General features: G+C 39.7%; 2 protein-coding genes across 4 annotated transcripts in view; one reads left to right on the forward strand and one right to left on the reverse strand.

Annotated features, from left to right (window-relative positions):
* The window catches only part of mef2b (myocyte enhancer factor 2b), a 26,890-nt gene extending 22,665 nt beyond the window's left edge, over nucleotides 1-4,225 (forward strand). For both annotated transcript variants that reach the window (XM_024258758.2, XM_024258759.2), the window contains exons 8-9: nucleotides 1,134-1,245; nucleotides 1,774-4,225. In XM_024258758.2, the coding sequence (XP_024114526.1) occupies nucleotides 1,134-1,245; nucleotides 1,774-2,086 (425 nt within the window). In that variant the 3' untranslated portion in view covers nucleotides 2,087-4,225. The remainder of the gene's footprint in view (nucleotides 1-1,133; nucleotides 1,246-1,773) is intronic.
* A 1,551-nt stretch (nucleotides 4,226-5,776) lies between these two features.
* tmem161a (transmembrane protein 161A) lies at nucleotides 5,777-22,944 on the reverse strand. Of its 2 annotated transcripts, XM_024258911.2 has the most exons (12): nucleotides 22,690-22,944; nucleotides 22,286-22,389; nucleotides 22,101-22,184; nucleotides 16,649-16,740; nucleotides 15,575-15,731; nucleotides 15,237-15,452; nucleotides 14,166-14,309; nucleotides 13,985-14,098; nucleotides 12,736-12,910; nucleotides 11,149-11,245; nucleotides 8,836-9,067; nucleotides 5,777-5,931 (listed from the first exon to the last, which is right to left on the reverse strand). In XM_024258911.2, coding segments are annotated over exons 1-12 (1,419 nt in total). In that variant the 5' UTR covers nucleotides 22,693-22,944; the 3' UTR covers nucleotides 5,777-5,930. The 2 variants fall into 2 exon arrangements, with proteins under 2 accessions (XP_024114679.1, XP_024114678.1); XM_024258910.2 differs by lacking the exon at nucleotides 5,777-5,931 and having other exon boundaries at nucleotides 8,166-9,067; nucleotides 22,690-22,943.
* Between the last annotated feature and the right edge of the window lie 1,554 nt (nucleotides 22,945-24,498).

Raw genomic sequence — 24,498 nt, forward strand, 5'->3', positions numbered from 1 at the left:
GGCGGGGTACACCCTGGACAGGTCGCCAGTCTGTCGCAGGGCAACTTTCTAACATGAATACGAATAATAAAAAGGCAGGAACATTATTCCAGAATAAATCAACTTAAACCTTAAATAACTTTCAATATTTTACTCTCCAGAAGAATGTTTTGTCAAAATGATACAAGTTTAGAAATAAGCACAACATAACATCGGGTCATTAATAAGAATAAAATAAAATGATCTGGAGGGCCGGATCCGGCCCCCGGGCCTCGACTTTGACACACGTGCTTTGAAGACTACTCTTCAACTTCACACTCTAACAGAATTGTGTTTTACTGTCATTCTTATTTTTTCTTTGATGTGTTTGTTTTTGGCAAAGCTAAACTTGAAAATGAGCTTCGGCATATTTACAGATATGTCTCTGAATGTGCACTACCCCAGTTCAAATAAATAATAAATAAATAAATACAGTTTACAGCAACTCAAAACAGCTGCCATCGTAGCGCTAACAAACTAACATTGTGCCACACTTGGTAATGACGCACAAACAACTTTTACAACTTAAATGCATAAAATAAAACATCTCATCTGTAAAATATTGTTTCTCCCTAAATGCAAGATATATACAGACAAGATAATTAAGGTCGTGTCATGCTGTCATTGCTGCAAAAATAGATCAACCACAGGCAGCTGCTTGCTGGTTGTAATGTGGTTATAGAGTGAACAAATATTTAACAAGGAAAAAACAACCTTCAGTTAAACAGGAGTTCAATGCTGCTGCAATGAAACCCCATGATAATATCCATGAAACTGTAAGCAAAGACCAGTAAACATGTGATTAATGTGAAACAGAAACCAACAAGTTTGCAAAGATGTGTGGTACTAATTACAAGGACTGAAGGTCTGTTGATGTTGTCTTAGATTCCACATGATTGTTGTTTTTATTTCATTCAGAGCTTCGGTCATACTGACCAAAACAAACAGATCTTTTATTTCCACTTATCTAATTTATTTTTTTATTTTCAAATTGAAGCCAGACGAACATTGAAAAATGTCATATATATTGAGCTGTTTGTTTTTTTTCCCTGAACCCATCAGTTCTTTCTTGGTATGTCATTAACATTGTTTCAATGTCTTCTCCTTCACTGCAGACTACAACCAGCCTTGCTTTTACCAGTCTGTTTCTTTTCAACGGGGAGCGGTGAATCCGTGGCAGCCAGCAGTCCTGCCTCAGCAGCCGTACGGCGCTCACGTCAGCTCGGGGTGAGCCGCTTTCTTTAAGTGTTTACAGATAAACGGCTGCATCATCAGTCCGGTGTATCCTGTGTTTAGCACAATTAAGAGCAACTAGGAAGTATTTCAACAACTCCAAACTGTGTTTTTTTTAAAGATCTTTCAAGGGAACCTCAAATATTAAAGATTATTCAAATTTGTACAATTTAGATTTATGAACGATCTAAGACAGGAAATGAAAATACAGTTCAGCAGGACATTCATAAAATAAATATTGTACATTTTCTGTTAAAGTTGGTAATGTTAGCTTTTATTATTGATGTAAAATTGTGTTAAACAGCGCTCAGCTGTCAGCTTTGCTGTTCTTAACCTGAACACTGTAAGTCAATATTCACATTTTCGGCCCTGTCGCCATTTTGTCTGACGTCACCGTGAAAAGGTCAGTTAGCTATAACCATGCTAATGATAGTCAGCTGCATGTAAAGTTTCTTAATGAGATTTTTTATGTGGAGCCAGACTTGTTCAACTGTCGTCTTCCATCTGTGTTGTGGTTCCAAGGATGTCCAGTGGAGGGTGCTCTTTCCCCAGTCAGACTTGCTCCTCAGACTCTGCACATTTGCCCTCCCTCAACCTCAGCATCAAATCAGAGAGAAGCTCTCCAGAGCACATGCCTTCACCTTCCACCCCTCCTCTTCACCACCTCCGGCAGCGATCTCCGATGAGCGAGCCCGATCCCGCTCGCCGCACGCCTCCGGAAACACATCTGACCAACGGGGCCAAGGCGTTTCCCAAAGCCGGCTACCTCCACGAGGAAGAGGTGGGGGGGCATCCGCTCAGGTCGCTGGAGACGGACGACGGCTGGCAGAGATAGCCCGCCGCCGCGCTCCACCAGCACCTCCCCTTCAGCTGACCTGGGGGGCGGGGAGAAATGCGCCTGTCTGTCTGCGCTCACGGAGCTGGTCTCTCCTGGGGGTGGAGGAACCACCACCTGCTTGATCACATGAGGTGAACGATGCACACCGACTTTTGCTTTTCACTCTGGTTGGTTTTCTGTTTGGTTTTTCACTGAATTCTAAGTTATTCAGTCAGAGAGTTCACAGTTAGTCTGTTCTGGTCTAGTTTTAGACTCACCTGGATGTTCGTACATCAGGACAGTTTTGGCTTTCATCGAATGATTTGTGAACCTGGAAATTCCAACTTTATTCTGTCTAGCTGAAAGAATTTCTGGGTTTTTTTCTGACTAAGGAATCAAGTCGTTTTTCTTCCGGATAGGAAAAAACTCACAAAAATGACTCAATTTTTTTTTTTAGTGTTCCAAAGTGGATATAGTTCACTCTGAAAGGATTTAGAAAATTGTGGTTTGGCCCCTTTAATAGAATAATGAAGTTTACTGGTATTTTTAGGGTAAAACGGACATTTAAAAGAAATAGAAATCGATTCTATTCAAGCTGTGACCTGTAGACTACAAACACGTCACACGCTCCACAAATCAAATATAAAAGTATAAAAAATCTCATTGAATTTGACGTGCCTTCCAATGAGAATAAAGATCTGCTTTGCAACCTAGATGTATTTGTTTGTCCTGATGTTTGTATCGAGGATCCTGCATACCTGACGGTAGGGCTGGGCCATCCTGAGTGTTCGGGTTTCGATCCGATATTGGTCAGTATCGCGATACCGATATTGAATATTTTTGGTAAATGCGGTAAATCTGACAAGAACCTCAAAATCTCAAATATTTTTATTCTCTATGAATGCTTTTTTGTAACTTTTCCTTACTGGATTAACATAAAAATAGAATTAGGACCATTCTTTTCAATTAAATGAAAAACAGTTTATTCTTGAAATTAAATAAAAGGTGAAGAAGTGAAGCAAAACAGTCAACAAACCAAAAGAAACACATGGTGGTGAGGCAGCGACTCAGCTGGATCCTGACTCAGAAAAGTTTCAAACTAGAGTGGAAATACTGGTATCTGCGCGTCGGTTCTGATCCAAAACCAATTTGAGATCGATACTATCGATATTGTGGATCGATCCGCCCAGCACTATCTGACAGTCTCCCGGTAGACTTTCATTCTGAACAATAATTCTGAAACTAGACTTGAAAAAACGTTTCTATATAAAGTTAAAGTATTTTATTATTTTTTTAATAAAAATACCACAAAAACTTTCTCTGCTCTTCACCATGTTTGCCAATGTGTCAATATATTTTCTACTGGAGGGGAATATTGCCAATTTCTAATAAAAATAGGCTTTTCTATAGAACTGCAGGTTTAATCCTTGAAGACCGGAGCTCCAGTGTTTATGTTGTTTGATTTTTGTAACTTTTTAACCGTTAACATGATCCTTCCAGTAGATTTTAAAGGAGAAAAGCCGAGCCGCTTTTCTCCTTTAAAATCTACTGGAAGGATCATGTTAATACTTGAAAAGTTTCAGATTTTGTGTTTAAGCGTCACCAGCGACGCCTCAGGTGTTAAAGGGTTAAACATTACTGACCTTTAATGACCTTTTTATTTCCCATCCACAGATAAAATCTGTTTTTCTGCTTGTTTTAGGTCCCACTTCCAGCTTTTTCTTCTTAACTTGATTTTTTTTTTCTTGGTTTTGTAGACACAAACACATTGATGTTGTTGTTATTGTTGTTTTCCTCTGCTTTTTCTGTTTTTTTTACTAGAGGGACATTTGAACCTGCTGGTGTTTTGAGTTTCAGGTGCTCAAAGGTTCTCTGTTTGCTTTATTTCCCTCCAAAGCAGAAATAAAAATAATCGAGGATTAATGGAATGCTTGCTGTAAATGTGTTTTAAAATAACAAATGTGGTTCATTTGTAATTTGTTACAGTTGGAAAATCCCTTGAACAACATTGTTTTCCATTTTGTCTTGAAGTGAAGCTCCACATTTACAGTTTATTTCAGTTTTCTGTGAGTTTGCTGAGTTTTTCACGAGCAGAGTTTTTATTCAGCTGCATTTTGTGAGGCTTTTCAAATAAAAAAATCACCAGAATCCTTCTCATGTTCTCTGTCATTGCCTTTCTCGTGTCTGTGTCGTTTTTGGAACCATTTCTTTTGTTTGGTGGGTAGATAAGATACCATTCTCTCGAGAAGCTTACAGCACATCTACTGCATGTGTAACAGGGTGCACTGTAGTTTCTTTACTAGTTTTATTCTGTTTGAAATTCCGGAGAGTCCCTGAACACCACCTCACTGATACCTGCTTGAGGAAAGGTGTGCAGTGGGGGCGTGGCCAATGGGAGACTTTATGATACATAAACGGGAGAGGAAAGGGGAGTGCGGCAAGAACCCAGCCAATCAGAAGCCAGTATTCACCCAAACCATGGTCTGAATCCAAATTAAAGAAGACTGTGGGAGTGTTCATTTTTTGCTAGGTAGCTGAACATTTTTCTGATTTGAGTTTTACATCGTTTTCAGTTGAAGATTTTGTATTTTGAATTATTAATGATTTAATCTCAAATAAAACGGTCCTCAGATCTCCCAGGATGTGTTTTTGTGCAGCATGAACCGCCTCCAGAGTTTAGATCTTTGTTTTCTTATTCATTAAAAGCTGTATTTTTATGTTTTATTTGTTAAATATTAGTTTTTCCTTTCATCGCTGCTTTTGTCATTTCCCAAAGGACGCATGGTGAAATGTTAGGAAGTCAATCACTCTTTTTTTTAAAGGATTTATTAACCTCTTGGTTGTTACAAAGTTTTTCTTTCAACTTAAAATCAAACATAGACGTACTAGACTTAAACTCACAATTTCATTTGATCTAACATATTTATTAAATTCATAAATACCTGTAGCAATGTTCCTGATTCCTGCAGCTCAACTGCTGGACTGCAAACTTCTGCTGGGGTCAGAGGTCAGGACCCCACAACACACCACAGACTCAGAGTCCGTTTTTCTGTGCAGTGCATCTGAAAGTACTGACAGAGCCTCACTGCTTCCACATTTTATTATGTCACAGCCTGAGTTCAGAAAGGATTTAACCAGTTTTCTTCCTGTAAAATGATTTTAAAAAATACATCATGAAAATGTGAAAAAAGTTCTTCTGAAATAGTTGCAAAGTGATTAAACACAATATACAATAAGCCTAAATATCCCTGAAATAATGCTAGTGTGAGTGTTTTTTGCTGAAAATGGTGACACAATTGCTGAAGGGATTTACTGAAAATGCAAAAGCTATTTGCAAAATGTTAAATTTGCTAAAAGACTGGAAGTTTTATTGAAAAACTATGAAAGAGTGCTGAAGTTCATCTACATTTCTGAAAAATATTTGGTAAAATTGCTTAAAAATCCCCAATACATGCTAACTTAGCAAACATATTTAGTGTGTTGCTAAAATGAGCTAAACTCCAAATTATCCAAACAAAAGCTAGCTCGTTGCTTAAAGACTAGCTAAACTCTGAATAGCCCAGATTGCTGAAATCTCAGAAAGTGTGATTGAGTTTCTATGTCCAAAAACATCCAGAAAGGAGCAGGAGAATCACTGTAGCGTGAATGCCGACTAAACATTCAAACAAAAAGTACTCACAGCAAAGGATGTGAATACTTATGTACATATCATTTTTCAGGTTTTTTTATTTTTAATACATTTGCAACAATTTTAGAAGAACTTTTCCACGTTGTCATTATGTTTTAAAGAATTTTTCAGGAAGAGAACTGATGGACTCCTTCTTGAAATGAGGCGCTGTGAGTCCTTCCTGGATGTATCTGCTCTGTTAGGACACAGAAATAAAGAGAAGGTCCAGCAGGCTGCATGTGTTTATTCTGCAGCACGTCTGCACACCATGCACCGAGAAAACATCACACAACTTCAGGTCAACAAACAAAAGCCTTCACGTCTCACTGAGCATCATTTTCACATCGAGGAAAATTCAGCAGCTTTAAATTAAGAAGCACTTTTCAATCATTCTGACATTTAAATAAAACAGCACAAACTTTAAAAAGATGGAAAGGAGAGAACACAAAGACAGAAAAGCAGGTTTTTCATTGGAATGAATCCACTCCCTGCAGAAAACACTCCAAACCCGTGAGCCTCTCAGGGTTGAAGCAGACACTCCACTTCACTAACACTACAAACTCAGAACACACTGGCCTCATTCTGAACTCCGTCAGCTCCTAATGAGGACAATAAACAAATTAGCACTCTTGAATCGGTTCTTTAAGAGACAAACGTCCCGTATAAAAGTATGTCGTAAGCCCATACCATCAGTCATGAACTATATCAAATGCAGCATTCGTAACAGCAGAGAAAACCTTCCTGTAAAAGCAGCTGGAGGAAGAACAAAGCTGGTTTTCAGATTTTCTGGACTCACAGGAACACATCCCGCTGTCTTTAGGATTACACCACTGGTTTGTCATCAGCTGATTGTCCTGTATGTTTTCCAACTGAAATGTTCTAATCGAATCTTTTCACATGACGTCACACAAAACGGCGAGTGTGCCGAGTGACTTCTGGTTCTGTATTCTGTCTATGGTTTAGAGCGGTAAAGCTGAACGCTGAACACTGTTGAAAGCAGTTTTACGTCTAATAATGAAAGGTAACCTGACCAGTTGTAACATTTGTACAATATTTATTTTCTAAATGTCCTCCCTGATTGTATTGTTTCCCTCCCAGATCAAATGTCAGTATTCCTCCTTCAGAATGATCCACAGCTGCTTCCCCAAAATCCTCTGGATGATATTAAACCAGTCGTGGATTATTTCTCTCTACAACCCGGTCATAGTTAGATGAAGGTTACAGGAACTTCATTGAATGCTGCTGGTTTGATTATGAATTCAGATTTTCTTCTTCTAATTGATGCTAATGCTAACGCTAGCTTGAGGAGACGTAGATCTGCAGAAGATCTTTAAAGTTAAAGTTGATCACATTTCTGTGTTCAAAAATCACTAAAAACAGAGATAAAGTCAGACAATTTCAACGTGTCTGACAGTAAAGAAAAACTAATAACTGTTGTGTTATTTTCTGACGTAGCTCCACAGTTCATAACCGTGTCTGATCCTGCAGGATAATAAAGGGAAACGAGGAGAAAAATCATTTGTAACCATCAAAAATATATTCCTATTGAAATTATTCTATTTTTACAATTCCCCTTTAAATACCCTAAAAACAACAAATACCTCTTATTAAAACAACTACATTTATCCTTGGGTTCAGTTAAAACATGCAGCCAACATGCAGCAATCTGTATCTTAGCTGTATCTACTAAATGTGGCCGACATGAATTTCCATCAGTTTTTCAAACACCTGAATAACATCAGTCAAAATAGAACCCATTAGAATAATATCTGCTCAAATGAAAGGTTGATATCTTCAATAGAACCTCAAATATTGAGGCATTATTCAAATTTGTATTTAGATTTGTGAATGATCTAAGACAGGAAATGAAAATACAGTTCAGCAGGATATTTATAAAATAAATATTGTACATTTTTCTGTTGAAATTGTTAATGTTACCTTTTATTATTGATGTAAAATTGTGTTAAACATCGTTCAGCTGTCAGCTTTGAAGTTCTAAATGTGAACACTGGAAGTCACTGTTCACATTTTGTCTTTTAGGGTCTATTGGCTGGACACACCTGAACCAGGTAATCAGTCATGAGGAGGACTTGGATATCTGGAAATCATGCAGACTCAGCGGCCCTCGAGGCCTGGAGTTTGACATCCCTGGTTTAGAGTAAAAAGATGTTTTTGCATAGAATCAAAAACAATCACAGTTCTTACTTCCAGTATTCTAACCTCATCTTTTAAAGGAGCCAATACATGATAAACATCAGGGGTGTCCAGATCCAGGCCTCGAGGGCTGCTGTCCTACATGTTTTCAACCAATCAACCATTGAAGCTCCTTATTGGCTAAACACACCTGATCCAGGTAATCAGCAGCAGGATTTCTAGAAAACTAGGAGGAGGCCGGCCCTCGAGGCCTGACCCTTACTTCAGGCACAAACCTCAGTGTTCTCAGAAAATATCTGTATTCTTGGCTTTATACATACAAGCTTTAGATCACAAAGTTCTCCTGCTGTGAAGCATCTTCATTCCTTTAGAAAACACGACGGAGAGTAAATAGGACCAAAATATTGCTGGTACAAGACCATCATTCTTGGATTTAGCTGAGCCCCAAGCTGTTCATCTATGACTCAGGAAAAAGTTGACATTTCTCCTAAAATGTTAAAGAATTGGCACAGACAATTGAAAACAAACTAGTTGATGGTTCTGGAAAAGAAAAGACAAATAAAACAGCAGCTTTTTGCATCAACTTCTCTGCTTCCTTCTCATCTGAACTCCTGTGCAGGAAGAATCTGTGAGAGTTTGAAGCTGCAATCAGATCCACGGTGGAAGAGTCGGTGCTGTCCCGCAGGCTGGTTCTGCTGGGACTCCCTGAGGTCTCAGAGTGGAGCGGTTCTGCCCTCACAATAACCCTTTCAGCCCAAACTGAGGCCCGTGTGGAGCTGAAACAAAACCCCGCTGTTTGGGGGTTTGAGTGATTGCGTTCAGTCGTCCGTGAGATCTCCATGAAGACCCTGGGATTCTGCAGCAAAGAGCCCTTCAGTTCTGCATTAGATACTGGTGAAAGTAGATCCCAAACAGAGAGCTGATGAGCTGGCAGGCAGCGACCCACCAGGTGAGGAAGGATAAGAAACCCCGGAAGAAGAGCGGCGTGAGGACGGAGCGCAGAGCCGTGAAGGTCTCCGACAGGCGAGCCGCCGTGGCCTGGATGTCTTCCTCCATGTCCTCCATCCCGTCTTCGTCCTCGTCCGGCCCGGCCGACAGGACAGGTGCTGCCGTAGACATCACCACGGCCGGAGTCACTCCAGGAGTCTCCTCGGTGCCCACTCCCCAAGAGAAGTCTCCTGAAAGCAATCAGTGGTTTTCAGCTAAAACGTGGACATCGACAGGAAGTCCCTAGACACATTCTGGGTACTGATCCGAGTTCCTGGTGAGCTGAAACAGACTGACCTGTATCTATCTGGCTGATCGGTACAAAGTCAAGAGGTAATTTGAAGTTAGCTGTTAACTTTAAATACTAAGACTTTAGAAGCTAAACAGCTCAATGCATTTAATGTAATCCTGTCTGAAAAGAGACAGTTGAGCTGCTTCACAAATATTCATCCTGGTTTGAGATTTTCCAGTTTCATCACAACCTAAAAATAAACCGTTTTCAACCCCCTCAAATTCCTCCGCGTTAAAGTTTGCAAAGACATTGATGAAAGTAAAAGCTGAGCCAAGGAGAGGCTGAGGGAGCTGCTCACCTGTTCACCTGTGATCAGGATCAGTTCAGCCTGTAAAGGCCTCAAAGCCAAACTTCATGCAGTAAATACTTTCAAAGTCAGGAGTTTCAAATAAAAGCAACACAATTGGAGACTCTACAAACACACCGAAGAAGGTTTTCTAACTTTATTTTCACCAATAGGTTTCCACCTTGGTTTCCATTTCTATGTGTGTGATTGCTTAGTAAGCATTCACACTATAGTGATTCTCCTTTCTGTATGTTTTTCAGCATGTAAAAACTCAATCACACTTCCAGTGATTTCATCAATCTTGGCATCAAAACGTTCAGCTCGCTCAGAACATTACTGCTTGTATTCTTGGTATTCATAAACTTTATAGTTTTGAAATATTGAGAATGAGAAATTGTTCAAATCCTTCTAAAACTTGTGAACTGTGAGCTTTCAGTTTAGACCCCATTCTAACTTTAAAATGTTCAGTACCTACTGGGGTTCTTAGGGTAATTCGGAATTTAGCTTTTAATTTAGTAACATGCGAGCTGTTTGTGGAGAACTTCAGAAAATCCAGTTTAGGGCAAATTTGGAGTTTAGCTAATATTTCAGTATTATGCTGTTTAAGGCTAATTTCGACATTTGTTTCAGTTCTTCATGATAATTTGGAGCTTAGCTAATATTTTAGCATTATGCTGCTTTGACAAAATTAGACAGTCTTCCTGTTTTATAGGCTAATTTGGAATTAGCTTTTATTTTAGCGACATACTAGCTGTCTTTGGCTAATGTAGACATTTTCAATTTTTTTGCTAACTTAACATTTAGCTAATATTTTCTGGATTTTTCAGCTCTAGGATGTTTCAGCAGCCACTTTCAGCTTACAGCATTCACACAGGTACTGCCGTATATCTAGTTACACTGAGTTTCATTCAGGAGTCATTTTTTCTCTCATTTTGTTGGGTGTGAGAGGTCGGGGGGGTTGTGGGCATTTTGTGTTCTATTATTGTTTTTTTAACCGTCTTAAACCTGGGCAGCCCTTTGTGTTGCTGCTGCATAAAGAGTGCTTTATAAATAAAGTTTGAACCTAAAACTATCGACTGTTGAGTGGTCAAACATGTCTAAGCTCTGAAAGCAGACAGAACAGAACTTCCTTCGACTCCCAGCAGGAAAATCTCCATAAAGGAGCGCAGTGTTTCTGACGCCACATTCCAGGTTTAAAAATAAAACTGGATTTTGTTTCACTGAGATGATGAGGACTATATTTGGGAGAAACTTCAACTACAGTACAGTTCAAGTTGCAGAAGAAAATCTAACCGTTGTGACTTTATTGCAGCTCTAGCAGTCAGGACCAAACACCAACGAGAGATCCTCCTCCATCAGCAAAACCTCGGTTTAAACTTGACAACTACAAACCTTGGACTCAATTTTAATATTCGTTTTAAACTACTAAAAAGGAACAAATTCGTCTTTTAATGTTCTTTTTTAACAAAGTACAACTGTATCATAAAAGCAAAGATATTGTGAAGCGGTCCTTTAAAATCTGTCCTCCATCATTCATGATTAACTGGTAAGAACCAAAAGAGCAAAGCTGCTGTTCTACTGAAGACTTCCCGTTTGACCTTCACAGAGCTAGCTGCAGTCATCCCTGCTTAGAACCCATCTGCTTATCCTTCATAGGAACAATCAAACATCTCCAGCTATGATGACAGACTCACCCAGTGCCTTCAGTGACAGAGTGGAGAAGAGGATGAGCAAAACAGGAACCAGATACTGAAGAGTCACTACAGTCAAGTAGCAGAACACACGAGTCACCTGCAGGAATGAGAATTGAGGGTTGGTTGGTTTTGCTGCTTGTTAGAACTGAAACAGGGAAAGTGCAAACATCACTGACTGTATATGAGAGCTAGACTGAGTGACTCCTCCCCCTGGCGTTCCAGACCGCCTCGAACCAATCACAGCTTAACGACTGGCTCCAACATGGCAGCATCCGTATTTCAAAAAACATGGCAACTGAATCGACTTCGTTTGGTTGGAGCTGGAAGTAAACTTTATGTGTGACATCACAATTGCTCGGTCCAGTTCTCAGATACAGTCAATGGTTCCCATACATACTTAAAGGGCCATACCATGATCCTCTTCAGCCTTTTAGAGTAAACTAAATCCATTTAAATGATCATATATTCCTTTTGGAACACCAAAAAACTAATTATTTCTGAAACGAATTATTTTTGTGGACTCTTTCATACCCAGAAGTAAAACTACTCGATTTCTGAGGGATCGCCTTTCACTTCTTGAGAGTGATGCCCAAATCATGACGTCATCTAGAACCTGCCTCCTCAGCGTGTCTGCTCATGAAAACAAACACCGAACTTTTGAAAGATGGATGTAGATGTTGTGGAGCCTTACACTCAGCGTGTGTGGAAATGCAGTATTAGCTAGTGCGTTATATGCTTATGCTGCATAATTTCAGCTAGTTGAAGGATTTACTTACAGGTCTGACATCTGGATCGGGTTAGATTGTAGGAATGGGGCCAGCTTTGAGGAACAGACAGTCAAAGCAGTCATCCATGAAGTGGTGGTCACAGTCAAAAAGTTGCTGGCTGATCTGTCGCGCACTACTGAAGATAAACTCCAACCATTTCTGATGAGCTGGCTCTTTTTTGGGAAAGCTAAACACAGAAATCTCTCGCATTTTCTCCACTAAAAAGACTCAGCATTGCAAAACAAAGATAGCCATCGTTTCTCTGCAGATCACTAGGAACCACTTCTTCTATGATTGCGGGTGTGCGTTTGAGTTAGCCTGGGGGCGGGGCTTGCAGGGCGGATTCTTCCTGGTTCTCACAGATCTGTCACTCGGTGAGGATCCACTTGTTTTCGTGGGTATGGGAGGGGCTGCTGCTAAGATCAGTGGATTTCACAGGATTACTCTTAAATGCATGAACGGATCAAAATAGCACTTTGGGGTTCTCTATACTGAGGAATGGACAGTAGAATGCACTTAAAAGCCAAAAAGTTGTTTTTCATGGTATGGACCCTTTAAGACACAGACAGGTGAGCCTCACCAGGTTAAAGGAGAAACTGCTGGTTTTCATCCAGAGTTCTTTTAGTGTTTGATCCCACAGCAGCAAGACTAACAAGCCTAACAAGTTCTTAAGAGCTGATCTCGTTACTAAAATTACCACTTTTTAAATTATCATCTTTTAAGATGACTTTTAAACGTTCAGCTGATTCCAACTAGTGGAATATGGAGAACTGAAGGTTTCTGCTGAAAAGGAAGAACAGAAAAAGTGAAGATGCTTGACCTTTCTCTGGATGTCGATGGCAGCAATGCGTCCCGCCTCCTTCTTCATCTGCTCCACCCACTTTTTAGCCAGGTGGAGGTAGGCCTGCAGGTGGTATCGTGTCAGCCCCAGCCGCAGAGCGCACAGCGCCACAATGATCCACAAGCGCATGCTGTCAAACGCAGCACTGGACACTCTGCCAAGTGGATAACATCCATCAATCGGCCATTTGTAATGGTTAAATCACATTGGAACAACAACTGCAGGGCTTTCCACAAAGACAAAAACAAGAAAACACAAAGACCCAGAATCAAAGCATAAATAGATCAATTAAAAGGACTCGATAAGACCAAATATGTAAAAAGTAGGACCGGGAATCGATTAGAAAATTAATTAATCGCAAATCTGGAAAAAATTAATTAATAATAATAATAATAATAAATTTTATTTATATGGCGCCTTTCTGGGCACCCAAGGTCGCCTTACAGATAAAAACAAAACATAGTATACAGCTTTAAAAAATTAATCGCGATTAATCGCTTTTTTTTTCAGCTTTTCATTTTTCTCATACATTTTCTTTATTGCGTTTGTGAAAAATAATAAAACTGTTTTTGTTGGGGAGAAGTTTGATCCAGCTGGATTTCAGCTCGGCTGGAATCGACTCAGGTGGGGGCGTGCTTGTTCAGTCTGCACTGCACACCTCCCGCGACGTTGGTGGGCGGGACTTTTGCGGAGAACCACGGAATTTCCGCAATTTTTAGACAACGCCGGTGCTTGCTATTGTGGAAAATTCATGTCAGTCCCTATTCCAAAATAAAATAATGGTCAGTTTCCTCTTTCAATTTCTAATAGCTGACAGCTCTGTTAGGCTCCGCCCCTCATAACAGGTGCACTGCTGCTTCATTACAGCCGTCAGATTGACTTTCATTCTCTGCCTTATTTATCAAAATAAAAGATCACTTTCATCCAAAAACTACAAATAAATGCCATATTATCTTTTTAATTTAATAAAATCTCAATCACTGAATTTAAAAAAATGTTTATTTTAGACAGTTTTATTACCCTGTAGGCAGGATGCCTGAGGGCGTTAATACATATCAACAGAATAAATACGTTCGATTAATTGCGCATGTTAACGCGTCAACATTCACAGCCTCAATAAAAAGTGCATTAAAGTAGATAAATTAATTGGCTTCTCAGCCAACCGCAGCAATTAAAGTGCAAGTCTTGGGGAAAAAGGCAGCTTTCCCGCCGACACACGTGCACTCACAGTGTGACAGACGTCTTTCCCATCGGTGCGTTTGCCAGAAAGTCTCGAGCAATGGGCTTCACCCACAGGACCAAAACGACGACTGGAGACAGGAAACCCATGTGCAGCAAGATCCTTTAGGGAAAAAGGTCACTTTAGAATCGATCTGCACATGTTGTGTCGTCTTCAGGCGTGATCTTACTGGATTAGAGGGCGTTCTGAGTTCATCTGTACCGCATCCAGGTGAGTCTGAGCCAGACGCAGTCCAGGAAAAGCCAGGAGGGCACCAATGTACGCACACACCGCTGCCAGGAAGAGCTTCACGCTCAGCTTGGTCACAGGGATGCTGATGCAGAAACCAAGAGCAGCAGCACATCACAAAGATATTCAAATGCAGACACATCTCCAATTATGTGTCACTTTACACCAGGGGTCCCCAAACTTGGTCTTGTGAGGGCCACAGAACTGTTTTCTACTCTGATGTGGGCCGGGTCGGTTTGTAGACTAACAGAAAAAGAGTAACAATCACAGCCTAAATGAAAACATTTATAGTTTTCCAGAAAGCCACACATAGTCACATTTTAAATAATTCATTTCTGTAATCTTCATATAAAAAACAATACCAAAACATTTCAACAAACTAGATATATACCATTACCTGTGATAATGCTAGTGTGAGTGCTGTGAGCTGAATTTGGCCGCTGAAGATGATGAAATTGATAGCTGAAAACAATATAGCTGATAGCCAGCGAAAATATTAGCTAAATGCCAAATTACCCTAAAAAACTGGTAAAATGCGTAATTTAGCTAAAATAGCGAGCCTAAAGCTAAAATATTAGCTAAGCTACAAATTAGCCTCAAAAACTGGAAAAAAGCCTAAATTAGCCAAAACAGCTAGCATGTAGCTAAAGATTAGCTAAAGTCCAAAATAGCCTGGAACTCTTTAGCAACTGCCAAAATAGTCCAAAAAGCTAGCACGAAAGAGCTGAATATTTTAGTACCTGAATGAGCTGAAGAGCTACAGACGCCCCAAAAAACATAGAAAAAAATAATAATATATTAATAAATAAAAAGTGAATCAATATTAAACCAATACATATTCTATCATCTTCAATCATAGTTCAGACTGCAGAAGGGTGGAATAAAATGTCATGTTCTATGTGGTTTCTGATAGTGAGTGGGGCTAAATGTAGAGGAGGGCCTGGTCCGGCCCGCGGGCCGTAGTTTGGGGACTCCTGCTTTACACACAAAGATATAAGCAAAACAATCTTACGACCACTCCGCATAGCCCTGCTGCCGGACAAAGATTTCCAAGTTGTCAAACAGGCTGGAAAACCCGGGCTCCAGGCCGAATTCCAGGTATTCCTCCCTGACTACAAGCACGAGCATGGCCACGAGCAGAGAGAGGAAGCCGAAGGCCAGGCACACGGAGCGCTCGCCGCCCTCCTCAGAGCGGAAGTAGTGGCTCGTCAAAGTGTGAAGCGTCTTTCTGAGCAGCACGAGTTAAAGGAAGTCTTCTGGAGTCATGTGACTGATCGATTTACAGCACCAGGAGGATTCAAATGTGTGATCACGTCTTACAATGAATACAATTCGGCTTTTAAAGGATACAGACCAAAGAAAACAATGAGGACACACCATAAAGCTCCAATGTTGACCTCTTTGCTGGCATCTACTACGCAGTAGTAACCCTCAGTGAAGAGGAAAACTCCCACAGCGTAGACCGCAAAATCCACCAGCCACTGGTACTCCAGGAAAAAACGCAAAACTGGAAGTAAACACAGTAAAGGATTCATTCCATGAACAGATGACAGTTTTAGAACATTAGGGCTGGGTGGATTAAACCGATGAATGATTTGAATCAATTTAAGCTTAACAGATCAATAAAAGATCCAGGAAAATAGAAAATGATTTAGCACACTAAGCTAAAGTCTGCTAGCTTGATGCTAACGTTTAATGGAATTTCCCATAGGACGGCTAATGCTAACGCTCGGTCGACCTAAACATACATTACTGACTAAATGAACATCTTTGTAAACTCACAGACATGAATTTTACAAATTATTTTAAAGGAACGTTTTTTAAAGTAACCAGTTGTGGTCTAAAACATCGCTTTTTCCTTTTCTGGAATAAGATGTACTTCTATAGTGTGATCACCACCTAGTGGTCAAACTGAAACGTCCTCCAGGAGAAGCAGAACAATGTTTCCAATGTTAATGATCTGAACATTTTAGTTAGAACTTCTCCTTTAGAGAATCCATGTAACACTGGATGATATTAACAATCTCAGTATTTCACTGATACATTTACAGTATTAATATAAATATATTCAAATCATATAGTAGATTGAGGCCCTGTGACAGACTGGCGACCTGTCCAGGGTGTACCCCGCCTTCGCCCATCAGTAGCCGGGATAGGCTCCGGCACCCCGCGACCCCGAAAGGGAGGAAGCGGCCAAGAAGATGGATGGATGGATGGATAGTAGATTATTAATATATTTCTAAACAAATGTGTGTAAATGACTAAACTCTAAATTGAATTGAACTCAGAGGATCAAAGGTTGAAAAAAAAAGTCTAAATCAAATCAATTTTGGAAATTATTATCAATACCCTGTCCTATAGAACATTTCAATAGTTTTATTTTTAGTTGGGATCACTTCGATTCTCAAGTAAAGAGATTTTTACCCAGGGCATCCATCATTTTGACAGGAGCCATCTCGAGGTGCAGGTCGATGTCTTTGGGTACGGTTAGAGGTTTGCTCTCCCCGTTTTGTTTTCTAAGACAAACATGACAAAAGCAGAGCTTGAGAGGCACAGAAACATCTCATCCTAGCAAATGTTGGCTCTGTGTGGAGTCATCACAAACATCTAAACATACTACTCATTTGGGGAAACCGTGTTTAAAGACCAACTCTGATGAAAATTGTGTTTTTTTTTTTAATATATTTTATTTTTCTAGGAAAGTTAGATTACAACACAAATTGCTACACAAGCTCGTTCATTTCTTATAGCTTTCCATGCAGGTCATTACAATAATAAAAAAAAACAGAAATAGAAAATAGGGTATAGAACAATGAAATACACACCAGAAAGAAAATAAATAAAATAATGGAGAAAAAAAAAACACTTAGTAACTGGACAGCAATCTGTCTGACAAAGATAAAATAAACCAAAGTAAACACACAAACCTAGATTCATATAAGGGACCACATAAAGACTAGCATTGGGGTCTAAAGAATGTACAATCCAGCAATTAGTTTGTAAATCTAACCAGGTCTGTTTGACATATTCTGTCCATTTACACCATATTTGGTTGAGTTGTTCTGTCCGTAGTTGAAGTGAGAATGAGAGTTTCTCCATTGTGTAGATGTGTTTGGTTATTGTGATCCATTCCTCTGCTGTTGGTGGGTCTCTGCTGAGCCATCTTTTAGTAATTGCTTTTTTACTCGCTGCCAGCAGGATGAATGCAAGTTTTTTGTCTGATGGGCTAAGACCTTCATGAGTCCAGTTACAGAGATACAGACTTTCAAAAGAAAATGGAAAATCAATCATAAACATATTCTTCAGGTGTTTGTAAATTTCTAACCAATACTTCTGAATAACCGAACAGCTCCAAAATATATGAAAATGATTTGCTCCCTTGTTTCCACATCTCCAACAATCATCTCCACTGTTTGGATATTTCTTCTGTACCGGGGTGATAAAAAACCTTATGATATTCTTCCAGCAGAATACACGCCATGAATTTGAACAGGTGGTTGTCCATTGTACCCGACATGTACTCTCCCAACTTTGTTTTGTGATTGATATACTTCCTTCTTTTTCCCATTTTTTCTTTACGTACCATGTATTATGTCTTTCACTTTGCATCATGCCGTTATATAGCTTAGAAATGATCTTAGTTGGTGATCTTATTTTTATTAACGAAATAAATATTTTTAAAAAACTATGGTCTTCAGTTGGGATTTTAATGTTCGGGTTAAAGTAGTGCCTCAGTTGTAGATATCTTAAAAAGTCCACTTATATTTTTCCTTAAGAGTATCAAAAGCAGGAAACGCCCCCTTGTGGACAAATGAGTAGTGATCTGTCAACCCCTTACTAGTCAAAAACTGGAATCTGCTGTCTTGTTTGTTTGGAATAAATTCAGAATCGTCAGCACACCATCTTAATATCTTTGAATATTCCTCCAGATGACAGTTTTTTATTGCTTTGTTCCAGGCAGAAAACATAACACTACATTTGTTTTCACGTGATGTATTAATTTTGTCTTGTAATTTCGGGTCAGCTATTAAGGCTGCGAGTGGTATCCCTCTTATAATAGTTCCTTCTATGTCCTTCCATCCTGCTGTATAGGTTTAGAGCACAGACATACCACTGGCCTTAACTGAGCTGCTAAGTAATATTTTTGAAAGCCGCCCTTATCCTTTTGTATTTGCAAAGTTTCATATTTGACCCTTGGTTTTTTACATTTCCAAACATATCTGGAAAGTAATCTATCTAATTCTGTAAACTGTTTTAGAGGTATAAAGAAAGGAAGAGATTGAAATAAATAAAGAAGTTTTGGAAGGATGTTCATCTTAATCGATTCTATCCTTGGGTGTAGATCTAGGAAGGATAAGGAGTTCCATCGTTGAATATCAGATTTTATTTCCTTATAGAGAGGCTCGTAGTTGACTTCAGGAATCTTATCTAAGTTTTTATGTATTGTTATACCCAAGTATTTTATACTGTTAGCTTCCCATTTCCACTTGTACTCATCTCTTATTGTATTGGGCGGGTCATAGCTCAGTGCTAACACTTGAGTTTTGTTAACATTAACTTTATATCCTGAAAAAGTGCCGTAAGTCTTCAGCATTTTAATAACTATGGGGAGGGTGTGTGTTGGATGTGATAATGTTAATAGCAGATCATCTGCAAATAAGGCCAGTTTCTGCTCCATCCCCATAAGAGATATCCCTGTGATCTCGTGGCTTTCTCTGATCCACTGGCTGAGTGGTTCAATACATAAAGTAAAGAGGAGTGGAGAGAGACAGCATCCCTGTCTTGTTCCTCTTTCTAAAAGAAAAGGTTCTGTGAGATCTCCATTTATCTTAATTCTAGCTACAGGTTTTGTATACAATCCAGAGATTATTTTGATAATGCATTCATGAAAACCAAATTTATCGAGCACTTTATAGAGGAAGGACCATCTCACTGAATCAAATGCTTTTTCAGCATCCAGGCTCATCACTAGACTCTCCAATTTTTGTTGTGATATGTGTTTCAGAATGTGTAGAACTCTTCTAATATTATCCTGTGTTTGTCTCCGTTTAATAAACCCTGTCTGGTCCTGATGGATTAAATTTGGTAGAACTGTTTCTAATCTTTTGGACATGATAGAAGTGAAAACTTTGTAGTCTATATTTAACACACTAATTGGGCGATAGCTGTTACACTCTACTCGGTCCTTTCCCTCTTTGAGGATGACGGAGATAATAGCTTTGTTCCATGAAGGAGGAATTGTTTTCTTTTCCATTACCCAGTTAAAAGTTTTCAGCAGAGAGGGGGTTTAATAGTTTTGCATGGTTTTATACCATTCTGGGCCAAACCCATCTGCTCCTGCCATCTTTCCTTTTTTTAACCTTTTAATCGCTTGCAGAATTTCTTCTTTTGTTATAGCAGAAAGAAGAGCCTTATTCTGTTCATCAGTAACAGCGGGTAGATGTAACTCGGATAGAAAGGAGTCTATTTCCTGTTGATTGTCTGTGAAAGGTTGGGAATATTTGGCTTTATAGTAACATAAAAAACGTATATTTTTCCGTTCATGTTCTATTTTATTATTAAGAGGGTTTTTCATTTAATTTATGGATCTTTCTGCTTGTTGTTTTCTCAGTTTATAGGAAAGAGTTTTAGTGATTTTCCTCCCCCCTCAGAATATTGTTGTTTATTCAAAAGAAGTTTTCTCTGAATTGCAGCTGTATTTATTTCATCTATTTCTCTTCTCAGTTTTGATATTTCGACTTTCGTCTCTTCTTTTAAACTTATTGAGTGTTCTTGTTGTAACTTAAGTAGTTTGGCTTCTAAGTTTTGAAGTTTCTGTTGATTTAGTTTTTTATGCTGCACTGAAATACTAATAATTTTACCTCTAATTACTGCTTTCATCGCATCCCATACCATTACTGGAGACTTCGTTATTGTCGTTAAATTCTAGATATTCATTCATTTCTTTTACAATTATCTGTTTAATATTTGAGTTATTTAAGATATTTGTGTTTAATCTCCAGAGGGTATGTCTGTTCTCCTTCTCTATGAGGAGGTTAATGTTGACCGGATTGTGGTCAGACAGACTATTAGCTTCAATTGTACAGCTTTTTATCTTAAGAAGGTCATTTTTAAACATGAAAATGTAATCAAGTCGGGAGTACACCTTGTGAGCGTGGGAGAAGTGGGTATATTCTTTTTTAGTTGGATTCATGTTTCTCCATACATCAACTATTCCAAACTCCTCCATGAGCTGCACAAGAACTGTGCAGAAAATGGTGTTTTTAACACCTTATAGTAGCATTTTTCTCATGATGGAGGACATACATATAATAATCAGATTGTGAATCAGGAACAGATGAGAAAAAAACTCTAAAAAAAATAATAGTTGTTACGACAAGTGGAAAACAGCATGTAAATAGTAAATGGGATATACTTGTAAACACTGTTCTACTCTCTTTGAAGGCCCAAAGCACTTTACAGTCTCAGACCCATTCATCCATTCACACACTGATGGTGGCTCTGCTGCCCAACCTTCTACCAGAGGCAATGTGGGGTTCAGTGTCTTGCACAAGGACATTTCGACACATGGGCGGGAAAGGGAGGAATCGAACCCGCAACCAATCAGTAATCGACCGCTCTACCGCTGCTCCACAGCCGAACATGTACTCATCACCAACAGTCCTGCTGACAATTGTGAGGGGCTGCAGAAGCCGCAGAGTGTTTAGTTAAAACCTCTTACCAGGTTCTCATTGAATCTCTAAGGCAGGAGCGTAAAACTCAACTGAACTGGGGGTCAAAATTCAAAAGACACAGCCAGTTGCGGGTCGGACTGTGGGATATCATTCCTTTGCCTGTCTGGGCAGATTGGGGTTCAAGTGTTTTTCCAATGTGTCTGGCTGTTTTACTCTGTTTAGTTATTTAATCTTTATCTTTGATTCTTTCTGTACTATGAGTGGGAGGGAGGAAGGAGAACAATGGCACCCTTGTGATGTAAAACGCTGTGTTTAATGAGGAAAATCCAGAAGTCATTCTAACTGATCTCTCTGGCTCCATGGTTGTAGTGTTGCTTCAATATGTTAGCAAGATAACAAAGAGCGCTAATAATAATAATAATTATATGATCTGGAGGGCCGGATAAAATTAGGGCCTTGACTTTGACACGTGCTCCATGGTGATCCAGAATTCTATTGCTGTAATATACTTTCAGCCTCCGGGTGGCGCTGTTAGCACTTTCTTTGCATGCAGTTATGGGTGAAACAACCCACAAGTGAGTCAGTCCTGGGCTTTTTTTGTTAGAAATTCCCAATTCTTCTGATGCTTATAGCGTCCTTTTTCAGCTAGCCAAGATTGAGTGACAGCGGCAAACAGATAAAGTCAAAAGAGCAGCTCTACTTCTCTCATTAGATCCCAGTTTCCTGTTTGTATTTGACCCGCAGACCAGCATTTAGATTTTGGTCCTTTGAGCGAAAAACTTTGGGCCCCCATGCTCTAGACCAACAGTCCCAAACACAAAAGAGCAGTTAAAGTCCTGCTGTTCTGCAGAAACTATTTCCTAGAACATTACAATGATTATTTTTTTGGCCAAAAACGGCATAATAATCATTAACCCTTCTGCTCTCTTTGGGGTCCAGATGACTCCACCCACATATTGATGTGATTCCTTCCATGACAAATGTGGACAAAGGTGGACAGGATTTTATGTCTGCCGTGGACATTAGTGAAACTCAAAAATCAATGATGAAAAAAACTTGTGGGGTCCAGATGACCCCACTTTAATGTAAACAAACCAAGGACAGCGGACCACTGGGAAAGATTTTACAATAGATCAAAAGCTGATCACAGTGGGACTTCAATGTGATTGATTGACTGATTGATTGACTGATTGAATCCTCACCTGTCTCTCCTGGTTTGTTTGGGCATCTGCTTTCCTGCCAGCGCACACAGTTCTCCCTCTGAAGGATGCTTGAATCTGAATAAACTGAGAGGATCAAAAAGCAGAGGGTTTATCACCACAGCAGGTAGGATTGATCGATGAATGAATGAGAGTCTGCCAGCACTGCAGCAGCAGGTGAGTTTTACCTGCCGTTACAGAGGAGCCAGCGAGCAAAGGAGAAGTGAGGAGCCATCCTCTGCATGATGCTAGCGGCCAGCAGGCTGACCACCAGCTGGACCCCCATCAGGGCCTGTCAGAGGAAACAACAAAACTTTACAACAGAAAATAGAGAGCGAATGCAAAAGCACTACTGAAGTAGTAACAACCTAAAACAATAACAAAGTCACGCATCTAAACTAAGACGTGGCGTGCTTTTGCAAAATGAATTGAAGACAGCAAATGACAGCAAATCTAAATTTAGCTAAAACTCCAGCAGCTGTCCGTCCGCCTGCTGGGACTGTTAGCCAGAGCTAGCATGTGCGGTTCATGTGGGCGCGCGGGCCGATCCAGCGGTGCTGGAGGATCAACATAAAACCTCACGGTAACTCACCATCTCCTCTATCGAAACACGGGCTCACAACGAGACAAGCTGCAGTTTCACGACGTTTCTGAGCATTCTTTAACGTCTTCTGAAAGTTACAACGGCTGACATGTGAACGACCCGACCCGGATGTGGATATTACGTCACTTCCGGATCTCACGTGCTTCGTGTTTTTGTTTTTTTCAATTTCTTTTCTTTGTTTTCAATAGTTCATACGGAGTTGTTAAAAAATTAAGTTCTAAAACAGCTTTAAAAACGGAAATTCCTAAATAAACTTAAAAAGATTTTAAAACATACAAAAAAAAAATCCTTAAAGGGTAACCAAACAGGGAAGTCGGAGGCTGACGCCACCCACAGCCGAAAAGTGAAAATCCAGTCAGACTGGTGGGGCTTGGGAACAGGACTGTTATCATTACTGAAGATACATATCATGACATGAGACTTCTGAAATGACGTGGGGCTTAAATGGTTTGACCAATCACAAAATTAAACTGTAATATCTTCTTTCAACCAATAGGGGACAGCACGCAGAGAGTTTTTGGCTATATTTCAAGAATTAAACAATTTTATTTTCTTTTCTTTTTTTTTAAATTGTCAATGACCTAAAGACAGAACATTTAAAGCCCTATTTATAGAGGTCAACAGACAAAAAACGTTGATTTAGGGTTTGGTTACACTTAGACCGTCAATTACCCTCCTCAGCAAATGTGCCTACTTTCTCTTTCCGACCGGGTCTAAACACAAGAGAAAGATGGATTCACTGCGGTCTGAAAATGCTTGCCAGGATGTTCACTTATTCAAATTCTGTATTTTTCTGATGTATTTTGATCGTCTGTATGAAGACCAGGTTCAACAGTTTTTACTGCAGCTTTGGTACTGTGGAGGAATCCTGCATGACGGTTACTGGAGACGCTACGGCTACACATGCTAACAAGTGTTTGTGACGTGTAGATTGTTGGTAGAATCAATGTGAAATACGTTAAAAGTTGTTTTATTGAGCATGAATTCATCCGACCACATTTGAATGAGTTTCCGTGTCTCATCGTTGTGGTGTAATTTCAGTGTTTTTAAGAGAATTCTGTTGGAACTACAATAGAGCTTTAAGATGACGTCACGGCAGCAACCCGCACGTGCCGCATAATAAGACACAGAAAAGAGAGTCATACGTTTTTCAGTGTTAAAATAAACGTTGTAACAAGTAAACAGTCATAACAATCATTTCCTTTCAGCTAACATGACAATCAAATGCTCTACATTTGTCACCGATTGTCTCATTTCTAACATGTTTACATCACATGACTATCGGGTACGGTGGCCATTTTGGTTCAGTTGTTCCTCTTGGTTCGTTTCGTATTCAGACTGAGGAATCTCAGAGTGAACAGAAGTTCAGTCTGATTGAAAACGAACCGAGACCACCTTGAAAGATGGGTCAGATTGCTGTTCCTACTCCTGTGGTGCCAAGGTAGTTATCCTCTGCCAGCATACAGATTCTGGCAGGAGATAACTGCCTCGGCACCACAGCTCTGCTGAGAAAGTGGGTGTGTTTTCGTTGTAGTCTGGGGGCGGAGCTTGCAGCACAGATTTCTCTTGGAGGGAGCCGTTTGCATCGTGCTGACATCAGCATGATACCACCCGCTCGTTTTGTGGGTATGGGAGGGGCTGCTGCAGACAGCGCAGGTTTTTAGAGGATAACTCAGAAATTGATGAACGGATTAAAACACCGCTTTGGGGTTCTGAATAGTGAGGAATGAACAGTATAATACACTTAAAAGCTCAAAAAGCAGAGTTTTTATGGTAGGGCCCCTGTCAGGCCTAAAG

The sequence above is a fragment of the Oryzias melastigma genome, linkage group LG4 (genome assembly GCF_002922805.2).
Source record: "Oryzias melastigma strain HK-1 linkage group LG4, ASM292280v2, whole genome shotgun sequence".
Taxonomy (NCBI): domain Eukaryota; kingdom Metazoa; phylum Chordata; class Actinopteri; order Beloniformes; family Adrianichthyidae; genus Oryzias; species Oryzias melastigma.